Raw genomic sequence first — 25,490 nt, forward strand, 5'->3', positions numbered from 1 at the left:
GAACGAAGATGCGCGTCATTGCCCGTCTCGGCCGAACGGCTGACACCGTGCTCCCCGCTATCTCGTCCCGGGAAGTCGCGTCTCGCTCTCGCCGCCAGTGATATCAAGGGAAGAGCATAACTGGCCACTCCCGCGAATATTTGCCCTCGAAAATCTCGATATCCCGGCGTGATTGCTGTTTAGCATGATGGGGTCCACGCAGAGAGTTTCGGGAAGACAAATGCCAATGGCCCCAGCCTGTTTTGGTCACCGATTGTTAAAAAGTCATCCTCGTGGGCAGCATCAGTGAATAATTATTCCTTTTGGAAATGCATCGTCAGCGTTACATTTTGCTCGGAATACATGTTCGTAGGTTTATTTTATGTTGCTCCCTTTTAGTTTTGTTTGATCGTTTCTTTTCAATGTTAAGTTCGTGGATGGAACGATATCCTCGTGCTTTGATTGGCATGTTGTGGTGGCGTAATTGGAATGTATTGATGACTTGGTTACTTGAAGATAGAACACAACTATTCTGAACAACATGAGCGAAAAAGATAAATGCCATAAGGTTTCAGGTGTGGTTGTGTGCATAAATAATGCATTGCTCACCATTGAATGAAGTTATTCCATCTGTTCGCAGCATTTATTGTCGTTCGAACGGCAAGCGTTCCCTAAATCGGTGACACTTTGCGTCAACATTTAGTAAAAATTGATGTCACGGAGGCAACATAGTTCTCGTTGGATGCCGTACAAAATTTTATTTAATGGATGGTCCTCAAGGATTTCCCTGATTGATTAATTTTCCTAGGTGTCGTTCATGGTTACCAGAGAAATCAGGTCCTCGAGTTTTTAGCACTGGCGGTGAAAAAGCGTTTTCAAAAAGGAAGAATTTTGGGTAGGCATTCCCTCGTCGCTGGACGCAATTTCACTTCCTTTGGGGGCCGCTTGTTCGACCCTCCCGGCTCCCGTAAAAGCTGCCCAATCGAAAAGGAGAGATGTCGGACTCGTGTGCGGAAATAAAAAAAAAAATTTCCCGAACGGAGGGAGTAGAATGAAGCATCCGGTTTTTAACGGTTCTCGAAATTCTCTTGCCCTCTCCACCAATGCCTAATGTCCTGGCGAGGTTGGTGTGGAGGTGTAGACCGTTGCCTCGTCCGCTCGCGTGTTGTGTCATCAGTCATCTCATCGCGAGCGTAGGCTGTGCACATTGATTTGGGATGTGTGTGTGGGGGGGGGGGTGTGCGGTGGTATCCTGCATGGAGACTATCTTGTTACATTCTCGCTTTGCTTTTTCTCCGCTTTGCTCGAATTTATTTTTTCGCCGGTGGTTATCGCCTGGATTGAGGGACAAAAGGCGACTCCGGCGGAGTAATGAGAGGCTTTAATGACACCCTGTGACGGGGTTCGTGTCCTTCTTCCAGCCGAGTGGCAAATGGAGTGCCACAAGGACTTTGATGGGCTCCCTCGCGATTTTTTTCCTCCTGTCCCGCCGGGTTGGTCCCTGTACTCTTCCTACACCACTCCACCCCCCCCCTTATTTTTCCCTCCTTCCCATCTCTCCTCTTCAAGTCCTTGCCTCCCTCCTTCCTCGGCATCCCCTTCCCCTCTCCAACTCGATTGGCTTCTGCAAATAACCTATATCCGGTCCGAAATCTCTTTTTCCACTCATCGCTCACTCTTGCTGTACCCCACCCTCCTCCCGCTCCCGTCCTTTCGTTCCAAGTTGTCGTATTTTTTTCTGCGAGAAACCCTTCTCTATTTCGCCTCTCGTCGGCGTTGGCGAATGCCCCCCCCCCTCTGCCGGACAGTCCTCTCTATCACCTGCGTTTGTTCCAACCAATGGCTCCCCACCATGTATCAAGATTATCTATCATTTAGTTCCGTTTTCCCTATTCAAACGTGTGGTAATTGTGATCTCCTTAGCGGCTCATCTCGTATTACGCGTACTGCTTGCTACCTCGAGCGTTGTGTTCACGTCGCCCTCCGAGATCCACATTTGGCTCTTATTGAATCATCCTGGTTTGAGATGATCACGTACTTAGACCTATTACGCCACGGAGCGTGTGGCGCCAGTAAAGTTTAAAACGGCTGAACTAGACGAATTTCATCGGTAATCCCCGTCCCCTTATTTAAACCTGAAAATATTTCATTTATGTCGATGAGGGATTTCTGATAGTAAAATCCGTACGCCTTTATTGTTTCACAATCACTGTATTAATCTTATCCGGATTCATTCGTTTCGTGTATAGTGCGCGTAGCAGCTCTTCATCGGATATAGTTAAATGGGTATCTCAATCCGAGAGTTGATGTTTTTTTTAGTTCAGTTAGCACAAGGTTGAATTTCTCTCCGGGAAAACGGGCAAAAGTCTAGTCCATAGAAAACCCCATTGAAATGGGCAAAAAAATCGTTTGTTGAAATATTCTCGTCGGCTTCGGAAGTTCTTGATTCCGGAAAGGCGCCCAAATCTCGTCTTCTCACATTCCCACCGTCCAGTCGACCTTGCGTACTTGTGCACTCGCATTTTATCTGCCGCCCCTTCTGCATCTCCGTTCCCCACCGCTTCGAGTTTAAGTGCTCGATGAGCGCGCCCCCTTCCTCCTCCTCTCCTCCGCACTCTAGTCCTTGGGTCCTCGGTCCACCGGGGACCCAAGAACTTCAGCCAGCCAGTTACAAGAGCGTTCGGTCGGGGTGGTGGGGTGTGGGTGCCCTCCTTCCCCCAAAAATTGGGAATGGGGGTAGTGCCCCGAGCCAAACGCCGGCATCATTATTTTTTCCTCCTTCGGAAGAACGTTTTGATCCCGGTCATCGCTTTGAGCGCATTTAAAAAACAATCACGGTTTTCATAAGGTCAATTACGCGAGAGCGGGCCGAGATTAAAAACCAGGAAAAAATATGGCCGGCATCGACTCCATTTTTTCCTCTTCTCGTCTCTCCTCGTCCACTTTTGCGTCTTTTGTCCACTGTTCTGCTTTCATTCCTTTCGGTCCGTCTTGCCCGCGCCCCGCCCTCGTCTCCTCCCGGTCCTCCTCCAACCCTTACCCCTCTCGTCCTCTTTCCCATCAGCCCTCCCACTCTCCTTTCTCTCCCTTTCCGCAATCCTCTCCCTCGCCTGCCGCGGGTCTCTTTCGCGTCCCTCGATCTCTCTCTACATCTCCATGTCTCACCCTCTCGCTCGCCTGCTCACTCACTTCATTCCACCCCACCCCGAGCGCCCCCAGCCGCCCTCCCCCAACCAACCCCCACCGCCGCCGAGTTCAAAAATAAATCGGCAGATTAGCCTGGAAATGGAACTCATTTCGGACCGGAAACCGAGTGGAATGGCCAAGTTGGATGGGGGTGCTGGTGTACGTGTGTGTGGGGGGGCCGCGGGTTGGAAGGAGTAGGGGAGTGAGGCGTGTGGGGTTGGAGAAGGAAGGGCCTCTCGCTGGCCGTGGAACTGGAGGATGGGTGAAGGGAGTTGTTGGTAGTGTTGGGGTGGGTGCAGCTGTAATGGAGGAGGTCAGTGAGGGGGCGATGGGGGGGTTAGAGGATTGTAGAGCCCCAGAGGTCGATTCATAAGCGCTCCCCCACCGAAGAGGTGGCGGAAGAGTTTCGGAAGAGTATGGAAAAAGAACGGCTTTCTATTGCTAGCGATGTGAAAAAGCGGAGTGGTTCATGGTTCGGATGGCCTACCGTTTCTTTCTCCTCTCCCTTTCGTCTCCCTCGCTCCCTAGTCCCACTTCCCAGTCCATTCGCCGCCGAATAGTCAATTTACCCCCGTTCCCGCCCGCTCTTTTCTTTTCGCTTTCGGGACCTAATTTTCTTCTTCGTCTCGCGTTTGTTTTTTCCCCTCGGTCTTTCGCATTTAATTCCCTTTCGTCCCGAGCTACGTTTGCGGGAGTGCCGTTCGACGGCTGTCTCTCTCTCCTCTCCCCACCTTTCCCTTAGGATCGGTTGCGTACCGCGTGAAGTCATCCGTTGGAGTTTGGAGTGACCTGTACAGGCGTGGGCGGTGGGCAGTCTCCCTCCCCCCGCCTTCCCGAAATGGGCGCCCTCCCCTCACTTTTTCCCCATTTCGTTTTCTTTGGCTTTTGTTTTCCCGCTCTCGGTCCGTCGGTGATGGTCGTTTTAAAGCATTTCCACATTCTCAGATTTGGCAATTCTGCCTAACCGTATCCCATCCGGGGCGTTTTTTGTCCATTGGCGGTCGCGTTCTCTTTTCTCTTCGCAGGACTCTTGTCCTGTCGTTTATCGTTCTCCCCGTCCCGCTTTCCCGCTGTCTTTCTCCGGGAACCTCGCTCCCTCGACCCAAGCCTTCCTCTCCCGAAACCTTCCCTTCGATACCTCCAACCCCCCTGACCGACTCATTTATACAGGAGCCAGGCATTCATGTGCGCTGGAGTCACATTTCGTTCTAATCCCCGGCGATTTCTTCCCTTCTCCGCATCCCTCCCTCCCTCCCTCCTTTCACATTACATTACTACCATCTCTGGCACACCTTCCGATGCGAGACCATTTCCCGTGGCTGTTTAGGGCTAATATCGTTTTGCCTAGTGGCTGTAGGAAAAATTCTCTCGTCTCCGAGCGTTTTTGTTTCTCCTTCGTTGCGCTGCCGTCCATTGGCCAACTCTCCCTCATGGCTGCGTCTATTTTCCTTCCTTCTCTCTGGTGGTCACACGCGGCGTGCCTAGTACGTGCTGGTAGTTCCCGTCAGCGTGATTGACGTAATTTTTACGAATCTTAATGACAGCATTCTTGCCTGGTGTACCTCCAGTTGCAGAGTTTTCCGTTCGAATGCGATCCGAGTTTCTTTTGTGCTTTTTTAATCCTAAGCGTCATAAATATGTTAATTAGCAGGACGTCGCGGTAAATGTACAGTTTTTTTCTTTCTTAATTTTAAACGGTGACGTGGTATTTTGGGAGGTAAAAAAGACTGGGAAATGTCCGTTTCCCAATGCCTTGTTTTCTCCATTTTCAAGTTCCTATGCCCTAGTCATAACTTTGCCCATACAATCCATTAATGTGCGTCACGATGCCCTTTGTTCGTTTCAAATATGAAATTTTATGCTCGCCCACTTCTGCTGAGGGGGGGGGGGGTCGGATGTTCGCACCAATCAGTAATATTGTTTAGGTTATCGAGCAAGACTTTTTTCCGATATTGAATGATGGAAAGATTTCATGGTTTTAAAATTTCCTAATTTCGACGTATATGCATGAGGGCGTCATTGTACCATTTCATCTTTTTTCGCGGATGCCTGTCTTGGGTAATGCGCTACTGTTTGGGCTCGAGGAGAACGCATCAGTTCCCTTTCCCTTGAGCGTTAAGACGATGTGTTATTCTCATATTCACCTTCTCCCTTCCACCCACATTCGCATCCCCTAACCATTTCCGCAGTTGATTTCTGAAGCGGCCCTTTCCCCATCACACCCACCCTCTCCCTTTGCAATCTCACCGTAAGACCCCCTTAGGGATAATTTCCTTTAACCACCCACATGCCTGCTTGATTTTTTTTGTGTCGTTTCAGGTCCTGGTCATCGTATTTTTCTTTTATTCTAGCTCGTCTTGCCCACCCCCCTCCTGTGTTTGTCTCTTAATTTAGTGTTTGATTTCAATCTGATGGTGGTGAATACCTGTTTGAGGCATTTCGATGCCTAAATTATGCATATATCATATTCCCATGTTGTTTCCACTAAAATAATCCTTTGCTTGTGTTTAAGCTTTGCCTAAGCAATAATTCCGTTGGACGCCTAACGGAGTCCGAAGACGGAAATTTTGTAGTGTATATTTTTAGATTTTTATCGTATGACCTTTTGCAGTTTTTATCCTATTGATGCATACTACATTTTTATGGCATTGCATTCACCTAGACTTATAAGTAACTGTAACGGCATGTACTTTTAGAGCAAATTGTTATCATAAGCATTTGCAAACAAAAGTAATTGGTACCCGTAGTGACTTTTGGTACGTAGATGTTTACAGAGGGCTTTCGCACGTGCGCATTTATGTAGTCTTTTTTTAAATTTTCTTTTTTAAATCCTCCCGCGTGATATATTCAATGAGCTCATGAGCTGCGCACGTTTTTTGTGTGCGCCGCTGCCATTCTCTGCCGTGAAAATAAATGGTTTCCCCCCCGCCTTCTTTAAATTTTAAACTCTCAATCTGCGCCGTTTGTAAAACTCAGGGTCCTGGGCGCTGGATCCAGTTACTCAGCGGATTAAAAAAAGAATAGCATTGCTCATCCGCGCATTCGGCCGGGACCTTTTTTTTTTTGGAGTTTACATTTGTGATTTCCCTCCGAAGTATATTTTCGGATTTGCTACCGGGGGGAATGGGTGTATGCATCCATTGAATGATCGAGGGGATTATCGAGACGACTTCCTGTCCGCATTTTCTCTCCCTTTGTGTTTGATGAAACACTCTTTTCGCCGAAGTTGGTTAGTCATAAATTGGTTGCGGAGGGAAATGAGGAACGCGCCGTGTCGTTTGGCGGAAAGTGTCTCTTGCCTTGATTATTGTGTGTTACGTGTGATGTTCCCTGGCGTCACTGACGTTCTCTCCTGCTCTCTCCTCAGAACGCTGCTGCCCAGGCTGCTCTACAGGCTGCACAAGCCATGACCTCGCCCAACGAGACCCAGGGCGGTCCCAACACCGTCCTACGCGTCATCATAGAACATATGGTCTACCCCGTGACCTTAGACGTACTCTGCCAGGTGAGTACCATGCACTCATTATTATTCCATTGGCATTCGATATGTTTCGAGGTCACTTCAATTATCACTGGGTCACACATATCGCAAGACTCCTCGCTCGCGTGCCCGTGGGGGCTGTGTTATTCTCCAGGGTTTAGGGGATCAGTAACTTCGTTCCTAATTTTTCACTATCCGTCAGCCTTTTTTTATTTCTTTACGCTTATTTTGTGCGCGTTCAATCGATCTTCCATCTAATATCGTAGTGATATTTGTTACGGAATGGCGGTGAATATATGAGCAGGAAACGAGTCAGACTGCCGCGGACTGTAAACCATGCTGATTTGTGAATTAATTGCTTAATACTAATCTTCACATCATACAATAAATTATGACCTACTTGTGTGGTGGAGATTGTTATTTGTAATTATATATTGTTGTATAGAGTCTTAAAAAATGAGTCAATCTAAAGAAAAAAATGCTGAATAATAGAAGTAGAATAGTAGAATTGTCTGCATATGTCAAAATGGTCAACTCCTCTTCCTCATATCTAATTGACCTTTTTGAGGAGCGAGTCGACGTACACAGTGATAAGTTAATAGGTGCGACATTGATTTTCCTCAATGTTGCACGTCACCGTCCAGTAGTAGGAGGCGTTTACGTGAAAGTTGAACAGTTTCGCCCTTCCTCCATGGATTCCCGGCGACTACTTTGCATCATTCGCCTTCGCATCAATCCGTTAAGTTAAGGGCATTTCCTTGGGGATCGATATTCCCTCGGTATCGTCTCGATTCGCATCCGTAATTTCCGGCTTCAAAGGGGACGGGCGTGCGTTCTCTTACCAAGTCATCGCGTCGACAGCGACTCCTCGGCGCCTGATTAATTCGTCCGCGGGGACAGGGGCGAGGCGTCCCGGAGCCGCCGTCCGCGTCTCTCCGGTGTGCTCCGCATGGGGGAGGGGGGGGGTTTACCCGGGTGCACTGTTTCACCACGGAGTTCATGTCGATTCCCATCCCGGGGAGGAGCGGAGGTAAAGCAGAGGAGCGAGTAGTGGAGGGGATGGAGGAAGGGACAGTTGGCAAACACATTTGCTATTCCCTAACGGGCGGATAGTGGCAGGCACGGTCTCGACTCTCCTCCCCTGGTGGTTAGTTCTGCTTCATTCAGCGCCTCCCACCGGCGATTCCTCTCGTCCTTGGCCCCTCTACCCACAATACCGTTCGCCCCGCGTCCGACGGCGGCCGTTTGTCGCTCCCCTCGTCTCTCTCGTCGTTTCGCCCGCTGATCGGATAGTCCCGTCCATTGCGATGGTGCAACGAAGGCAAGCCCCCTCATGTGGCATATTGTCATGTTTCCTAACCTGACGCCCGAAGTCCTGAAAGTTTCGTTCTATCTGTAGAGCTGAAAAGTGGCTTGCCTCAGCTGCAACTCTCAATGCGTGCAATCCGCCCTGTCCGTTTGGGTTTACAGAGATGGCAGTCTTTTAAAGCGATGACAATGAAGGTAGGAGTGAAAAACTGGCCCTTGCATTGACGTTTTATTTGAATGAAAAGTAAATCATCGGCAGATTTCAAAGTTAAATAGTTGGGGTCACTCCTCCCATTCAGCATTCCATCGTCTATCCCGGGCGTCGCGCAACATAAATCGGCTAGCTCTCGAGCCTCCCATATCTCGACTATGTCGTTAAATAGGGTATACTTCGGTGCTCTGGAGGTACATAATGTTCTTTAAGAGTTTAATCTGTTCCGTACTCTGTGGTTAGTTTCCAAATGCTGGAGTAATGGAGTCGAACATCCATCACTGGAATTTGTTCGGGTGGAATTTATGAATTTCTAAATCATGCCTTCGCAGATATTGATCAATCCTTGGGTACTCCTAAACTTCGGCTCTGTGCTGTTTGTTCGTAAATTACGCGTAATATTTATTCGTCAAAGTGGATAGTAGACAATGCCTTCCATTCTTCTAATATTATTTTTGTCACAATAAGGCCTCCGCACAGGTTTATTGGAGCATTAAAATAGGCGTTTATGTACTAATGCATCCGAAGTTTTTAAGGTTGAAGATACGTTATGGTAAAAGAATCCCTCGTAAGTGGGTTTGAAGAGGATTTCACATTTTTAAGAGCTCAATAATCCCGCGACCTTTTTTACCTTCGGGACAACAAATGTAAAACATGCAACGCGAGTTTGTTCCACTTCTCTGGCTTATTAATTTGGCAAATTATTACACATTGGTCTATGACAATGTAAATGTATCAGTCAATAGTTGTAGCACTTCCATTCGGTGGTGTTTTGTAACTTTCTCTTGGCATTTGATTGCTTGTCCAGCCAACCATCGCAACTCATACGGTGAATGATGGCGAAAAATCATTTGAGGGGTGTCTGTTTCAGATGCCAGCGGCCGAACGCTCGCAAATTCAAATGCTGGAAGACTCGCGTGTTCACTGAGCTTCTCTCGTGCTCGGCGAAATGATTCCCCTATTTGTAAAAACCAAGAAATTACCCTGTCTCGGCCTACGAAGGTTGACGCGCGCGTAGAATCTCCCGTCATCGTCGATGCATTCGCATTTGATCGAGCGGATTAATTTCATTCCCCGAGGCAAAATGCGGTTTCGAGAAATAAATACACATGCGATGGCCCGTGAAAGAGTTCACCTGCAGCATTTAATCTAAATTAGCGCCGGATGTCACGACGTCAGCTTGTCAGGAGCACTCCCACTGCGTTCGTCAAACTCTCCCTCTCTCTGGCGGATAGGGCGATCGCCGAAATATTCATTTTGCTTTCGCCCGAGCCGAATACTTTCGATTAGCAAATCCCTCACCGGGGGCCGGTCTCGCGGGAAAGGATTCCTAATCCCCGGGCCCTTAGCGCACATTGTTAATCTGTTGTCGTCCCTGGCAATTAACACTTATCCGGCCAGGGGTTCAGGACTTCAGCCTCTTTTGTTTGCCCCGCCCCACCAATCAGTCCGGGGACCGACCCGGTCCCGGTAACCCTCCGTCAGTCCCCTCTCGTTAGCTGGAGTGTCGGGGCGGGAGGAGTGGGGGAGATCCAACTATCCCCCAGCCCGAGCGCGTGTGCAAACGGCCCTAGTAAAAACTAATCATCCATCATTCCCTTAATGAGGTTTAGCAGCGGAATCCGCGAAAGAGAGGAGGGGGTGCGAGGGCCATAAATTTGGTAGAATTATCCGTAAATGTAGCGCAAACTGCCAACTCCCCTTTCCACCCCTTCCTCATTCTCCTGTTTCGTTCCCTCGTAAACATCGGCGGCTCGCACCTCGCCCTTCCCTGGCGGAATTGACTGTCGCGGGAGGGGTGACGGGCGGGGGGGGGGGGTTTGTCCCCGGTCGCGTGTTTGCACATGTGTATTTGCGAGCGTGCGAAAAGATATTTCTCCAACTTTCGGCCAACTTTCTCCGTCTGGGCTCTGTAGGGATCCGGATGGGGTTATTCGTCTCTTTCTCGCCCCTCCCCGTTCGACACGAAATGCTTTGAGTTATTGGCCAATTGGTCGCCGTTGAAAAACGAATGATCTGAGACGGGGTTTAAAACGTCTTCACGAACGGGACGCGGACGAAGTTCCGACCACTTTTGCCTTGCGTCGGTAATTGGGCTTGGTTTGATTTTCAGGGACGGTGGAGCTCCGGGCGTTGGGCCGTCCTCCATCTTGACGGAAGTCTCGGAAGGCTTCTCGGTTTACGAACACATTCAGCGAACGTATCAACGTTTCATTTGAAGTGGCCACGCACGGCACTCTCATTAGTGTTTAGGGGTGTTCATTTGACTGAGGAGTGTCCTGGCCTAATACAGTATCTCCTTGCTGTAAAGAGCTGCCTATATTGCTTGTTGCGTATTGACATCTCACAAAATATTTCTCAGCATACTTCTTAGACGCTGATTCTGTACTTACGCTTCGGTTTAGTCGTATTATCGCTGAGGCAGTGTGGAAAATCAAGAACTATAGCAGCTAACTGTGTTCTCCTGTCATTACGGAGAGAGATAGTGGCAATCCAGTAGGCCATGCAATGCTTTACATGTATGCATTGTGTATGGGATTGTGTAATTCTCTTATCAATGCAACAATTTCAGAGTGTAAAAATCATTCGCCTTGACCGGGATTCGAACCCGGATCCCTCGATGTCCGGCCGAGTGCTTTAGCCAGGTGAGTTATCTAGACGTCGTCTTAAACCCTGAAATTAAAAGTTACTGTTGCGGTATCGACCGCAGTTTCTTGGAATTTTACTTACATTAAGTTTGTACCGCAGGATTAACTTTCATTGAATGACAGAATCAATACTGCTATATTCCACTTACATACTTTTGTTACAGGACATAAGAAAAAACCGAATTGACGGCGCGCTGAAAGGATCTGTCATGATCGTTGCATTCATTACGCTTATTTTTATATTATGATGATACCCAGGCTTGAAACTAGACGGGAGAACTTTGAATTCTTCGGGAGATTTAAAATTCACTACGGCTGGCCAGGAGAGGAGGGGAATTTTTTCCCAGTCCTAGATATACCGAGATTTTGATAAGCAAAAAAAAAAGACCTCGGCTGTCATAATTTCACGGAACGTTTCCTGCTTAAATCCCAACCGTAAAAATATAGGCTCATAGCTCTTCCGCAATATAGCAATCTGACCACACAGACCACATTTTAATGCGATTCCCGGAACGCCAAATTTTCTCTTCGAGTAGACTGCCCCTCAAAATAAAATCCGCATCCCTGACGCATGTAGCTTTCCGGGTCTAAAATTATCGCAGAACCCACTTTAGAAAAAGTTTCAATTCCCATCGTGAAGGCCAACAAGTTTGTCACGTGGATGTTGTCATCCATGTCCATTGAAATGTTTTGAAGTTTTGAGGTGAAAAGAGCTAGAAAACGGTAGCCGCGAGGGTGAGATGACTAATTTATAATTTTGGTGGCCTAAGTAAAAATGGCATCGCTGATAGTTGTTTCTGCGATCCTATTTCTCATGTTAGTATTACTTATCCGGCTGAAGGGGTGGTGAATTTGATGTTTTGTAGGGGCCTTTTACAGAATTTCTTTCTACATATCATTTTTCTCAGTGTGGAAATGGATTGGGTGGTAGATGACGGCAATTTTGTCGGTCAGAAATAATTTATGCGAGAAATAGAATCTCATAGGGGCTCTAAAGTTAAAGTAAGGACTTAAATGAAAGTGAAGCAAACGGTTAAGAAAAATGAAGAGGAGATATTATATGGAAAGGGAATTACCGAGGACGATCAGAACGATACTACGACATGTTTGGAAGAGGCATACAACTCAAATTGATGAATTACTTACTACAATCTGTTTTTCTCTATTATTTGCGTTGAAAAGATAAGTTGAACATGATTGGTGACGATGTACAATTCAAATGTCTTGCAGTCTCTATTGATCTCACCGCCTGTTCTTATCGGTAATGCGCCGCGAAGAATTTTCGTCATTCATTTAGCTTTTTAGGTGGCCGAGTAACCTTTCGCAGAAAACCGTTGCGTCAAATATACCTCCGCGCAGTGAATAGTGAAAGCATTCCACTTAATTGCTCTTTGCCGCGCTCGAGTGGCATTCGCTTGCACGAGTTCCCCGCTGCAAATGTTGGAGCGATTTAGTTGTCCAGTTCGACATAAATACCACCAAGTGTGACCTTCTTTCACCTGTGGCAGAGTACCAGTGGGCTAGAAAATCTGTTAATGCCATGGGAATTAAATATCAGCCCAAGAAAACTTGTTAGTTCCTTGGAAATCATTGCGTAATGCTTATATGTTCGCTTTTGGGGATTAGCAGCGACGAAAACCTCACCGTTGGTGTAATTATTCCAATAGTTTTTAAACGTCTATTTTTGTAATAAATAAACCTTGTGGTTACCAGGGTTCGCACCACGGGTAGTACTCATCGTTTCTCCTTATAAGAGAGTGTTATTAGGGATGTATTCTTCCACCCACCGTCTTCATTGTTGAGGATTCACTCCATCATTTTCATATTTTTGGAATTAATTGAAATGGTAGCCCTTCCGCGGCTGCCGATATTCGTTCATGGAGAAGAGCGCCCTTATTAATCTATCATCAGGCACATTTTCTCACGGGCTACACATATTTTGGAACCAATTGTGTATTGTGTTCCCACTATCTGCTAGACCTTTTCCCTCCATGCAATTCCATTCATTTATCATTCTTTCATCGCTTCTGGGCTAGATAACAGGGAGTGCAAATTCATTTCCTACTCCAAAATAATTTCTTGCCCTCAGATCGAAGGTCGGGACCTACGCGGCAGAACCACATTCTCTGCCCTCGGAACCCGTCCCGGGACACTATCGCGGCGATTTTCACTCCCGCCGAGGGCGGATGCTAGCGAAGGCGAGGTGGTGCCTCACCCCCTTTCCCCCCTCGCGGGCTGTGACGGCGAAAGACGTTCCATCCGCTCCTTGGGGTGCGGAACGCGCTCTCTCAACCGCGCGTCCGCGGCTCTCGGAATTTACTCTCCCCGTGGTCTGCGCGCGGGGGTGTAAGAGGGGGGAATAGGAGAGGATGATTCCGGGACGTGGAAGCGTTGGCGAATGGAGGGCGTTGCTATCAGGGGACGACCCCGCGTTGACCCTGAAGCGTGACACTCGTGTACCGCGGGTGGATGCGAAGTCGGCTATCGCCGGGACGCGCGTTGTTAACGAGGGCGGGACCTGGAGAAAGGGGTGGGGGGAATGATGCTCCACGAGGATAAGCTCCACTAGGAGTTAATCACGTGCGCCTAAAAGTTTCGAACGTTCCTGCCGCCGGTTCGTGTGTGCGCGCGTGTTTGAAAAGAGTAGAGGGGCGTGAGGGAGAGTGGGAGGTGAATTGATGATTGGCTCTCGCCCGTAGGAGGTGTATTCGTTTGGGATGGATTCGGAGTTTTTTCCTTCCTTTTCGCGTATCGGATGGGTGGGTGAGTTCCGAGGTGAGTGGGGGTTTGGTATATTGTGACGAGGAGTTAGTTGCTTCGGGAGTGGCTCCTCCTCACGTACCCAAACACCCTTTCTTCCGTCATCTCTCCTTCCCCCCACCCTTTCCATTTCTAATTCCCTCCTCGCCGTACCCTTCGTCCTCTCTCCCCCTCCCCTCCTCCCGGACTCCTCCTCCAATTTCATTTCATGCAAATGAGAGAATACGTCTTTTGAAGTGACCCGCCCGACTCCTCATCTCCGGCACCCCCGATGGATGTATACCCTCGTGGGAGGGAAGGGGGTGTTTCTCCCAACCCCTTCCCCATACCCCGACACCCGACCCCACTCTGGCATCTTCCCACAACCCCTTGCCCCCACCCTCCTCAATCCCTCCCCGCCACCGCATGCTACCCTCTTCCCTATCCGGCCCTTCCTTTTCTTTTCCTTCCATTCTAACCTTCGCCCGCCATTCTCTTCGTCTTCGCATTTTTTCAACCCCTTCCCACTACATCGTCCTATCCCGAATTACTTTCCCTTCTCCAGCAAATTCCCCATCTTCATTTACTCCCCGTTTTCCCCCTCATTCTCCCCCTTTCCTCCTCCACCTCTCTCCACGTCCTTCTTCGACCCTTTGACGTCCTATCCCTCGCCCCTGCCCCGTCCTCTTCTGGTTTAAATATAAGAAGGTATACGCGTTATGGTTTTGGTTTCGCCCTCTGAAAAGTCATGTGTCAGCCCTCCTGTCTACTATCCTCCCTCTTCGTCGTGAAGTTCATAAACGTAATTAAATTTCTCAGCCTCTGTACTTCTTACCCTCCTCTTATTTCTCGCTCTCTTTCGGCTTAATCTTGTCGCCCCCCCCCCCTGCCGGTCCCCCTCGTGTATTTTCCAGTTCTTCGGCATATCAGATTTCTCCATTTTACATATCTCCGTTGTATTTTTAACCAGTTGTGCGTGATCCTCCGAATTATGGTATCCCTTTCCTTTTATCCACGTTAAATTATGCTAGAGGTATTTGCGCGTTCTATGATTTTCTTCAACATGTTATTCAGCAAAATAATAACTTTGTAATCATGTAGACATTTTCTCGATTTGTACCGTTTATCCTCGAAATCAGCTTATCTTAACCTTGTCTCCTTTCTATTTCAGTGTACCATTGAAATTAAAGGAATTCGAAAAAGTATACCTATATGATTTACAAATGTGAACTCTTGTAGCCTATGATTTCGACTGTAGATGTATGTATATGCATACACTCTCAGCGAAGACCTATTTTAATTAATGTAGTTTTTTAATAATGCAGTTTTTTAATTATGCCATTTCAACTTGCGAAACCTGTTGAAACCTAGTGATAGCTATTTTTAGCGGACTTCCCGTTGCTGAGGTCATTTTATTAAAATGAGTAGCACATCGGTAAGGTATTCAACCATGATGGGGCGAGGTCACGAGGTGTCGTCGTGAATGATACACCTCTCCCTTTCACCAAGAGGTGCAAGACGGACTGCAGTCGAAGCGATGAAAAGACGTTTAGGGTTCGATTTGGTAAGTTAATATTCGCTTGGTTTTGACCCTCCGTGAATTGGCAGCTTTCAAGTGTAATCTCCCTATATTTTTAATCTTGACGGACGGACGTTTCGTTTCCATGCTAGTCATAGATTTCCTTCCCAATCCTACAAAACATTCTACTGCGGTTACGAAGTGAAATCCAAGCCTGAAACCGAGCGCACAGCTCAAGAACACTACACCGGCTGGATATCTCCAGCCTCTTCTCCCGTGGGCAAGCCTATACTAACTTTTCATTCTTCGATCCTTTCCTAAGCGATTTCCTCGTCGTTTTCCTCCGTCACCGATCCTGGTCCGCTTTAAAGGACTTCTCCCCCGCTCCCTCCGCCTCGCCCGACCGCGATCATTTCTTTTCGTCCCTCAACCCTCCCAACTCGTTCCCGTCCCCACCCCTTCCCGGGTTCCTATTTCCTGACTCCCGCTCCTCCACATCTCACGTCTCTCGATCCCACACTCCATCGCCGCCTCTAGCTCGTATTCGTTCTCGTGCCTTCGCTCGGAATTGCTTGTTTGAGGAACTCTCGATGTCCCACCTAATGACCCTCACGGGTGGTCATTTTCCTCGGTCCTCGTGCCGTCAATGCCCGGCGAAATATTTGTCATGCTGCCACCCACACCCTCCTCCCTCTCTTACCTTGTCGCCTTCGCCACTTTATATCCGGGGTGCGGCATTCATTACACCGCGGGAGGCGAGGATCAAGGTTCGGAAAGAGGGGGGGGGGTGGCTGCCCAAGTCAAACTGGGATATCCCATCCGTGCATTTTCGAGAACACTCGAGGTCGTGCGTAAACGCCGCCGTGTCAATGGGGAAGATGATGGCGGTGGTTCAAGACAGACATGTAAGATAGTGGTAATGTGAGTAAGGTAATAGAGAATGGTGTGGGGATTTTTGCCAGTGAAGTTATACTTTAGCGTTACTCAGACAACTTTATTTTCTTTTCTTTTATATTTGGCTAGTCATACAACGGTGACCAAACTGCCAGTACAGTATTTGCATAGCTGTTAACTTTCCGAACGTGAGGAAATTCATTTTATGCGCAATCAACAAGGGTTACTCAAAACAAACGGGGGTTATAACACGAAGGATTTAACTTTGGCTGTGATCTCTATGAAAATAAATTCTGTGAGGAGGATTGTTGGAGGTGAAAGGCATTTGTGTGATGAGTTACTTCTACGCGATTTATGTATTGGCCTCGTGTACCTTTACCAACTTTAATTATTCCCTCGGGCTTTAGTGTGTAGGCTTGCCTCGGCCGCCCCCGCCGCCTGTCTGCTTGCTTGCTTTCTTGATTATCCTCGGATAAGAATTTCTTTCCGTCCATCGGATTGCGACCTTTTCCTTCTTCCCTCGCGGGTAAAGGACGCTTCCCCATCTTCCAGAGAGGTTCCGGTTGAAACGTCCTTTGAAATGGAAGCTCTGGTGATGAATCATTCTTTGTGCAGGTAGGGCGGAGGGGCGGGGGGCATCTATCACTCCTCATTTCCAGTCCCAACTCACCCCAACCACTCACACTTTCTCCCCGACGGAATTTCCGTCTTCTTCTTCGTTTTCAAAAGCGGAGGAAAGAGATCGGGGATCGTTGGGGATGGTTCCTTTTGCGCGATTCGTGCGTCGTGTCCTTCTCCCCTTCCCTCGACCTCTTCATCCGGTCCTCTTTCCTCCTGTATTTTTTTTCTCTTTTAATTCCCGCCGACTTTCACCCTTTTCACTCCTGTCACAGGCCGCGTACGTTTGACTCGAATCGCAAATCAAAACAACCCGAGTTTCTGTAGCAATGAGACTTTTCAAACAACATTTAATCCCACTCATCCGCTATTTTTTTATTTCTTTGGGTTCATTTAAGTTGAAATGTAATGCTGCCGTACGATGGAAAAGAGCGGGCTTCGCGTTGGCCCAAATAATATAATAGTAAGTGCTAGATCTGCCTGGCTTTGAGCACCTACATTTAAAATACCTCTTTCTTCTTGAATAGTGTCACCGTAACTTGCAAATAGTTAGTGACTGAAACAGTCTAGGAGGCAATTATTGTTTGGAAATTTTCTATTTATTTGTAGGTTAAATGCTATCCTTGATCGCTTGTCTTGTATCTTTTATGGTGTCGACTTTTTTATTATTTTTAATCCAGTTCTGTGTCAACATTATTCAGTTAAAATTTAACGATCGGTAAACGTTGATGTATTTTTGCGAACATTCCCATAAGGATATAAATTCCATGGTACTCCAAACGTTAAGGATCTATTAATTAGACGGAAAAGAGTTTCTTATAATTAAATCCAAATTAAATAAAAAACAAGTTGCTTTGCCTAAATCCGTAGTTTATTTTTTTTTTAATTTCGGAGAAAGCGTGATCTTCCCATAGAATGGTTGACGCACTCTAGTTTCTCATTTTTCTTTCTCCTAGGCATTATTACTTCCCCGTTCCTTTTCCCCGCCAGGAACCCGCCCCGGTCGCCTCCCCCTCCTCCTCGGCCCCGTCTCCTTTTCCGTCTCCCCGTACACTCCCCCTCTTCCTCCTCCCCGCCCCTTGCCTTCATTTCCCTCGTCCATTCTCCTTCGCCTACCCTCTTCCCCCGACCTGCCCGCCACCACTTTCCGTCCCCCAACCCCTATCTTCTGCTCCACCAATCTCCTGCGTTTCAAATAATATTTTGCCCTCTTCACGACTGAAAACGAGGTCCTCTCATTTCATTGCCACTCCACTCTTCCCGCCCTTTTTCGCTCAGGCCTCCCCATTTCCTCTTCAGTCCTTCAACCTTTCCCTTTCCTTGCCCCCTCTTCCCTTTCACTCCCCTCGGCACTTTCCTCACTCTCTCCCTCCCACCGGTCCCTCTCAGTCCCCCCACACACACACTCTCTCTCCTCTCTTCTTCCTTGGGAAACCGTCGTTCGTTTTTCCTCTCTCTCTCTCTTCGCGTGTTACTGCCGCGGTTTTAATAGGGTAACCCGTGTCGTGGACCTGTTGTTCCCCATCGGATCAGTCCTTTTCCGGTCCGCACGCTCGACATGTGCTGTTTCCTCGCCCGCCCCCGGTTGGCAAATTCTGACGCTGGGCGGGAGTTCAAAACACTCACTCGGTAAATGCGGCGCGGTCCCCTGTCGTGGATGCGATGGTCGCCAAAGGGTGCGGCGCCATCCGAGGAAGGGTCCTCTCCGAGGAAGGCTCCCTCTCGGGAGTCGGGGAGTGTTAGATTTGTTGCCCTTCCATTCCCTCCGAATCCTGTGTGATCGTCAGAGCCCGCAAAATCTACCGCGAACCAATTTTGCTAGCAGCACGGGTCTTCTTGGCAGTATGTTCACATGAGCTGCCTGTTAGAAAGTTTTGCGCTTGGGTTCTGGACGGTTTACGCCCGCTAGGTTCGGGTCGTGTCCGAATTTGATTATTATATCTATTAACAGGCGTCAGTTTTCATTATTATTATATTTATTATTAGGCGGGGGCAAAGAGGGTGAATATGGAAAACCCAAAGAAACAGTGAAACTAAAAAAAAGGAGAGGTTGAAAGAGGTCATTATTGAGAGGACGATGGCAGGTAGCTGGCACCCTGCCGGGGGGAGGAGGGAGGCATACTGAAGGGTTAGGCGGGAAGGGGACATGGACGGGAAGAGGCAGGACGCCTCTATCCTTACTCCTCTGTCTTTTCTCTCCTTCCCCATCTCCTCAAGCAGGTATGCATATGATGTATTCACATTTGAATCTTGTCTCGTACCTGAAGATGGTTGGACGAACTGAAATTCGTTGCACGTTACAAATCTGTGGAAAAGTGGAATTTTTTTAAAGCTTATAATTGACACTTTATCCTCATTATATGCATTACCTTACGCTGCAGTCTCACTGTTTTCGCCTTACCAATTTTTTTCCACGAGAACCCAGTGGGAGGGATTTTTGGTGGATTTAAATGTACTCCTACATTCGTCCCGGAACTTTTTCAGAGTTACCCCACATGTTACCCTTTTCTTCTCCACTCCTCTCATGTCGTCGTGAATACACCCGCTCTCCTCGTCTTGTCATTCTCAGTCTCCGTTAACAGTCTACTCGAGGAAGGCCGTGGCCGCGAAAGGCGTTAGCTTCGCTCCTGTTCCAAACCTCTTCATTCCTTGAGAACTTTTTTCCTATCTGTTATGATATCAAGGTATCAATGGAGGTCTCATAAATTTGGCCCTCCTGTAGTTTACTCTCGGTGTAACACATCTTTCTCGTACTTTAACCAGGTGGAACCGGGTCCACCAAGCAAAATACGGTTGCCATTTGCAACCCTGCCTTGAAGATTGTAATCACTTGACTTTTATTAAGGAGGAATAGGTTTATTTTGTGGTATTTACGTTAACGCTTCAATTTTTTGTCAGGTTTAGTCAAAGCTGTTTACTCTAGCATTTTATACCATGGTGGTGGTATTTTAATTCTAGTCGGAATGTGATAAGACCCATTAATTTTTAAATTCGGAATCTTTATTATTTTTTGCTTCACCTACTCACCTTCACTATCTCCCCCCATTCCGAATCGGTGATTTCTGCCATTTTCTCTTATCCACCGCCTTTCTCCTTTGCTCTCAATGCTTCCCGCATTTCGTCCCCTTCCGCGCCCCGCCTCCGCCCTCATCCACCTTTCTCTTTCTCCCTCATTGCTCTCCAGTCCGCCTACAGTCGTTTCGTTCTTGCGTTTCATTCCTTCCTTCTCCCTTCGCCTTCTCGGACCCTCACCTTATCTCGCCGAGGCGTTTGCCTCTCTCTCCTTAACCCCCTCCCGCATCACCTTCATCGCGTCCCGCCCCCTCCCCCCCACCCATCACTCACCTCTTCCTCTTCATATCCACCTCCATCGTGGCCTTGTTCTCGACCCTTCGGTCATTTCCTTTCACTCCCTCTCTCTTTCTCGTCATCACCGGTCGTATTTCTCCATTTATCATGCTTCGCGCACCCATCTCCCTTAATTTCTGTACCGTTCCCACTCCGCCATCCTCTTTATATATCTATCTCGCTCTGAAATTCCCTTTCTTTTTCTCTCCCTCTCTCCCCCCTCCACTCTCTCCGTATTCCCTTTGTCTCTCTCCATTTTGATCGCTCCCAATTCGGGTGTTATTTCCCCTCGCTCCTCTCTTCCCCCCTCTTGTCCCTCCGCCTCGCTCGTTTCACAACCATTACATTTCCGGTTCTCCGTTCGCTCATTTCCTGCCATTTTTGTTCCTCCCTTCATCCGTCATCCCACTATTCGGAAGCAATTACGCAGAGCCCTTGCGTCTCTTCCCGCGTGCAGGTCGGAATACCAATTATTTTTGTGTAATGGATGAACGGTGAGGCATGGACCGCGCCGTTCTCGGATCATTTTTTGGGATGCCCCTCGTCTATCGTGGTCTTCGAGGAAGCGTCGTGATATCGTGAAAAACTCGAAAAGCGGGCCCTCTTGTGTTCTTCGGGTGTGGGTGGGAAGGTGCAAATCCTAGCGCGCACTAAGACAGGAAACGTTGAAAAGTCGACCCCGGACATGTCCTGAACGGACGGGGCACTCCCTTGATTTTATACCCTTTCGTCGAATACGTACAACGGTACTTCGGTGTGATGCGTTTCAGAGATGGAATAATTCGGGTTTGTCTGTGTGCTTACCGGATTAGCTTTTGGGATCGCATTTTTTTCACTGTTGTTATTCTACCTGTGCTTCGTAGGCTGTTATGCAAACCTGAAAGCCTTGTTCTGTAGTATGATAATCGCCATTGTGCTGTTCCATTTTCGCAATTTCAAAATGTGATGCTTTCAGCATTTTCTCCCTCACATTTTCATTCCACTTCCATTCTTTAGCGTATAATGATGGTACGATATTTTTTAAGGAATATTGTAGGCATCACTCGGTGGTAAAATATGTTTTGCATTGCCCAGCTCAATTGCCAGTCTTGACTGAACGAGTAAAGCATTCATCTAATCCAATTCCGAGCGGATATTTAAAAGCATTAAGTATCACATCTGTTTCCGCATTTCAAATTCCTTATTTGGTGACGAGCGAACGAATGCTAGCCTGGTCTGGGAATCCATTCGTTTCGTGCCTCCGTTCATAATTCATTGTTTTTGCGGTGTGGCTTTTTTTTCGTGTTTCAAGCGTATGAATGGATTTCTTCCATGCGTTCTTATGCGTTCGCGCCTGCTTACTCCCACTTAATCCTTGCCTTATGTTTTTATGACTAAAGCCCGTACCAAAATTCGTTAAATCCGGCCTGCTCTGTGCGGCAGGTAATGAGGATTAGGTAATGGGCCGGATGCAGTGCTACCCACTTTTTGACCCCGCATTAGTTTTTAATGCCGTAAAATTGCACGATTCTAGATTTCTTAAGCCAAAAGACACCATGGACTCCCAAAAAAGCGATTTTATGTTTTGCAGAATAAAATCATTTGCTGCAATTTGAAGTCCTTGGACTATGACGATAGCGATGTGAAGCCTGGCCGTAATTGGTCCATGAGAACCACAGTTACCGGATATATTTCATTGCACCAGCCAGTGGACAGTTGTCTTTATAGAGTTAACATATATTACAATTTTAATATACTCTTCATCATAAATTATATACAAAGAATTACCGACAATCAATGCAGCATGCAAATACAGACAATCTGTATCATATACCATAGTGATATGATCTTCATAATATAAAATAGTAGTATAAATTAAAGATTTATTATTGGAATACTCTTCTAGTCCTGCTAAGCCAGTCAGTTCTGCCTTGACAGCAGGTGCTACATAAAAATAATAGCTTACAGTGTTGCAATTATACATACATATACGCTGTGCAAAGCTACAAATATGCTGTGTTAAGTTTTGTTCTAAGCCCTAATCCATTCTGTGTCATAGCAAGTATGTTATTCTCCCTTTTACAACATTTTATGACTGTAATATTCTTTAAGTCTTTAGGTATGTCATCAAAATTAGAGGTACAGTAACCGCCTCTAATGGTAATTTCTTTTTATTTAAATCAGGTGTTTTATACTTGTCATAAGAATAGTTTCCTATTTTGATGGCAAATATATACAGCCTGTCTACAGGCAGAATTACTAATTTTTGAAAGATATTTCTTCCATCTAGAAAATTTGTATTTTTTGATCTAGCCTCAGACATTTTCTCTAGGATTTTTTGCTGTCTATTTTTTTGTGTATTAATTTTTGTAGAACCAGTGGATCCCCAGACGGTTATACCATATCTTAAAATACTCTCAACCGGTGCAAAATACACTATCTTGTTTGCACAAAAACTTACAAAATTGCTAATGCTGCGAACTTGAAGAAGGATATAATTTAATTTGTTATTTATTTTTAAAATATGTTCACCAAAGTTAATGTTTTGATCAATGATTATCCCCAAGTAATTATATTTGTTTAATTTTTCCAGCATGGTGCAATTATAGTTATTGGTGGGGTAATGTAGGCACTAATGTTAATGAATATGCAATTAAATATGTATGATGCCAGAGGTTTTGTTTCACAAACAGGAATTTTTTCTCATCGATAACTCGATCATTATAATATACCTATTTACTGATATTAAATTATTCAATTTCCATGCCCTGAATGATTACTTTTAGTTCCCTTTGCTTCGATATGAGTACTGTATCATTAGCATACAGTATCAACTCGCAGAAATGACAGCACTGGAATATATCTATTATATATATAAAAAATAGTAAAGTTCCTAAAATTGATCCTTGTGGCACACCTGATTCTATCTCATGATCTTAACTACATACATTATTTAATTTAGGGACTTATTGTCTATATATTAAATAATTAGAAAACCAAGGGTGGCTGGGTCCATGAACTCCTGCACAGTATAACTTTTTTATCAATTTTTAAATTGACCCTATGGTAATATAATATTAAAATAGAAATGAAATTCTTAAGCATGGTGCTAAGGTTCAATTGAAATAAACATGATCGCTGTATAATGGTTGCTAATTATGAAATTGTGCCACCAATGCTTAACGATAATCCGAGTATACATATATCTCTTCCTTTCTCATTCTCGTGTGCAACCCTTACGAAATATTAATGGATTAATGTGATATTTTCAATAAGTTAACGTAAAGTTAATGTAAAATTTTCAGTGCTAAAAATTATTTTAAATTCATTTATTCGCTGATCTTGCATTGTGTTTGATAACGTGCTGGCTTTTGAGTATTGTGTTCCAAATCATTTTTCCAGCTTTTCGACAGCACGAGTATTCATAAAGGCTAGTCGCGTAATCCACCGGCTCAACTACTCGATGAGCGTCGAGGTTGTTACGTAAATGCGCTTACAGTGTCGGGGGGCCAAGATCGTCTCAGTTCAAGTTCGTGCTTTATTACCATTCTCCTTCCTGCTTCCGTCGACTTAACTTCATCGCGGTCCACGCCCCTCCGCATGGCTCCCTCCCCGCGCGGCCTCCGCATGTCGATAATCCCTCGCACCCCCCACCCATTCGTTTTCTCGTCTCCCTCCCCGGGGTGAGGGAGGCGACGAGGTCCGCGTGACCACTGCTCTCCCCCTCGACCTGGATTTTCTCCGCCACGCCCTCACCCCGCCTATTCCTCTCCATCACCATCTCGCGCCGTGCGCAACCACTTGTGTGAAATTGGACGTGTTTTGGCCGCGTGCGGTGGGTGGGTGTGGTGGCTGCCTGATTGACTCATGCCTACAGCGATGTATCTACGAGGTTAGTTTGAAAAGTGCGATTAGAGTCGGGAGAGAAGGCAACTCTGGTGCACTTGGAAGTTTTTTTCAGTTTCTAGCATCTCTTGAAGCGACACAACCTAGTTGCAGCCAGACCTGCCCATTAGCTGTGTTGAGCGATAGTTGGTAACCGAGCAAGGCGAGTGATTTCCAAAATAAGTGGGTAAAAGAGAATTTTATTTCATGAGAGCGAAATCGCCTCGTCCAAGGGAAACTAGATACGCACTATGGTGAATCTGCACCTTCGATGAGAAGACAGGCGGGATTGAGGGGAGGTTTCATTCGTTGATTGTGGAAAAAAAACTCGTATTTTGCAGATTTGGAACAACCACCTTACTGGAAAGGGGTCAACTGGCTGGGGCAGCTTTGGACAAAATTTACAACCCTATCAGGAGACTGTGTTGAAGAATAAAAATTTGAATATCCCGAATAATTAGTTCTTGATGTATTCTTGGACTGAGGAACCGCCCTTGTGTTTCGTGTCGCGTGCGTGTACTTTCTCGGGTTTCGGTTTGCGCGCAAGCACATAAACGCCACTCGTCTCCCTCTCCGTCCCCCCTCCCGCTCATCCCAACTCTTCCTGGTGTCTTTTCGCGTGGGTGCAATCTCGAGGCGTGTGCGGACATATTCGAGATTTGAAAGCGGGGGCGCTTCATTCTCTCTCCGCGGTGAGCAATAACATCCGTGGCGTGTGGGTGATGTTCAGCGTGGGTGTGGCGCGCGCGGCCGCTCTCGCCTCGGCTCACGCTTTCCGCGTGCACCGAACTGGGTGAGGGGGAAGTCGTCCTCATTCTCGTTCTGGATTCAATCCCATGGGCTCTAGATCTCGCAGAAAGAGCGCCGCCCTGATCAAGCAATTTATTTTCCTTCATTTATGAGAGCGAGGTTTCTTAATTGTAAAAATTAAATTTTAAATAGGATGTCTTGCTGGAAAGAAGTTGTACCACTCCAACTGTAATCATAGTTCGAGGAAGATAGATTGTATTTGAAATAATTAGTTGAAAGGGTGCCTTTGGCCGAGTGGTTAATGACAAATATTTTCGACCCTCCGTGACAGTATTTTGTTTTGAAACATATTTCAACTCCATAAAAATACAAACATGAAAATGATGCCTTTTTTTTCTTAAGTGCGTTTCGAAAAACTGGACTGTACAAAATCGCGTGTAGCGGCAGCTTAAGAATCACTGTTAAAAATTAGATGTTCCCAGAATTTATGTGAAAGCGTTATTTAAGAAACAAATACGTTAGGTTAAATCTAATTCTTTTTATTAGTCACTGTTCACAAATTAATGCATATGAGTTCACAAAAGTAACTGATGACTCACAAATTAATCCTTACGCACGAGGTAAGCGTATTCCTCGACGTTCTGTAATCGATATGGTGGCTCGGATGACCTTTTCTCAAGCTCTTATTACGACGTTATTTATTTTTCTACTTCCCCTTTCAACTTGGCAGGGTCGCGAGCGAACTTTGTTGAGGTGGAAATATAATGGCGACGACAAACTTGTAACGAGCAACTCTGCATAAATTAATTTTGAAGAGTTCAAATTCAAACCCATCGTTCTGTATATTAATCGGATTCCTGTTAAATTAAGAAATTGCCGGAATATGTATGAAATTCTGTCTTCTTTTTTCCCTCCTCAGTTTAGATTCCAATCTTCGTTATCGTA

At 46.5% G+C, this 25,490-nt stretch overlaps 1 protein-coding gene across 4 annotated transcripts in view; it reads left to right on the top strand.

Annotated features, from left to right (window-relative positions):
- heph (polypyrimidine tract-binding protein 1 heph) overlaps positions 1 to 25,490 on the top strand; it is a 627,135-nt gene that overhangs the window by 377,213 nt on the left and 224,432 nt on the right. For all 4 annotated transcript variants that reach the window (XM_071586665.1, XM_071586669.1, XM_071586666.1 and 1 more), the window contains exon 5: positions 6,533 to 6,670. In XM_071586665.1, coding sequence (XP_071442766.1) covers positions 6,533 to 6,670 — 138 coding nt within the window. The remainder of the gene's footprint in view (positions 1 to 6,532; positions 6,671 to 25,490) is intronic.

The sequence above is a fragment of the Hetaerina americana genome, unplaced genomic scaffold (genome assembly GCF_022747635.1).
Source record: "Hetaerina americana unplaced genomic scaffold, ioHetAmer1.1.p SCAF_24, whole genome shotgun sequence".
Taxonomy (NCBI): Eukaryota; Metazoa; Arthropoda; class Insecta; order Odonata; family Calopterygidae; genus Hetaerina; species Hetaerina americana.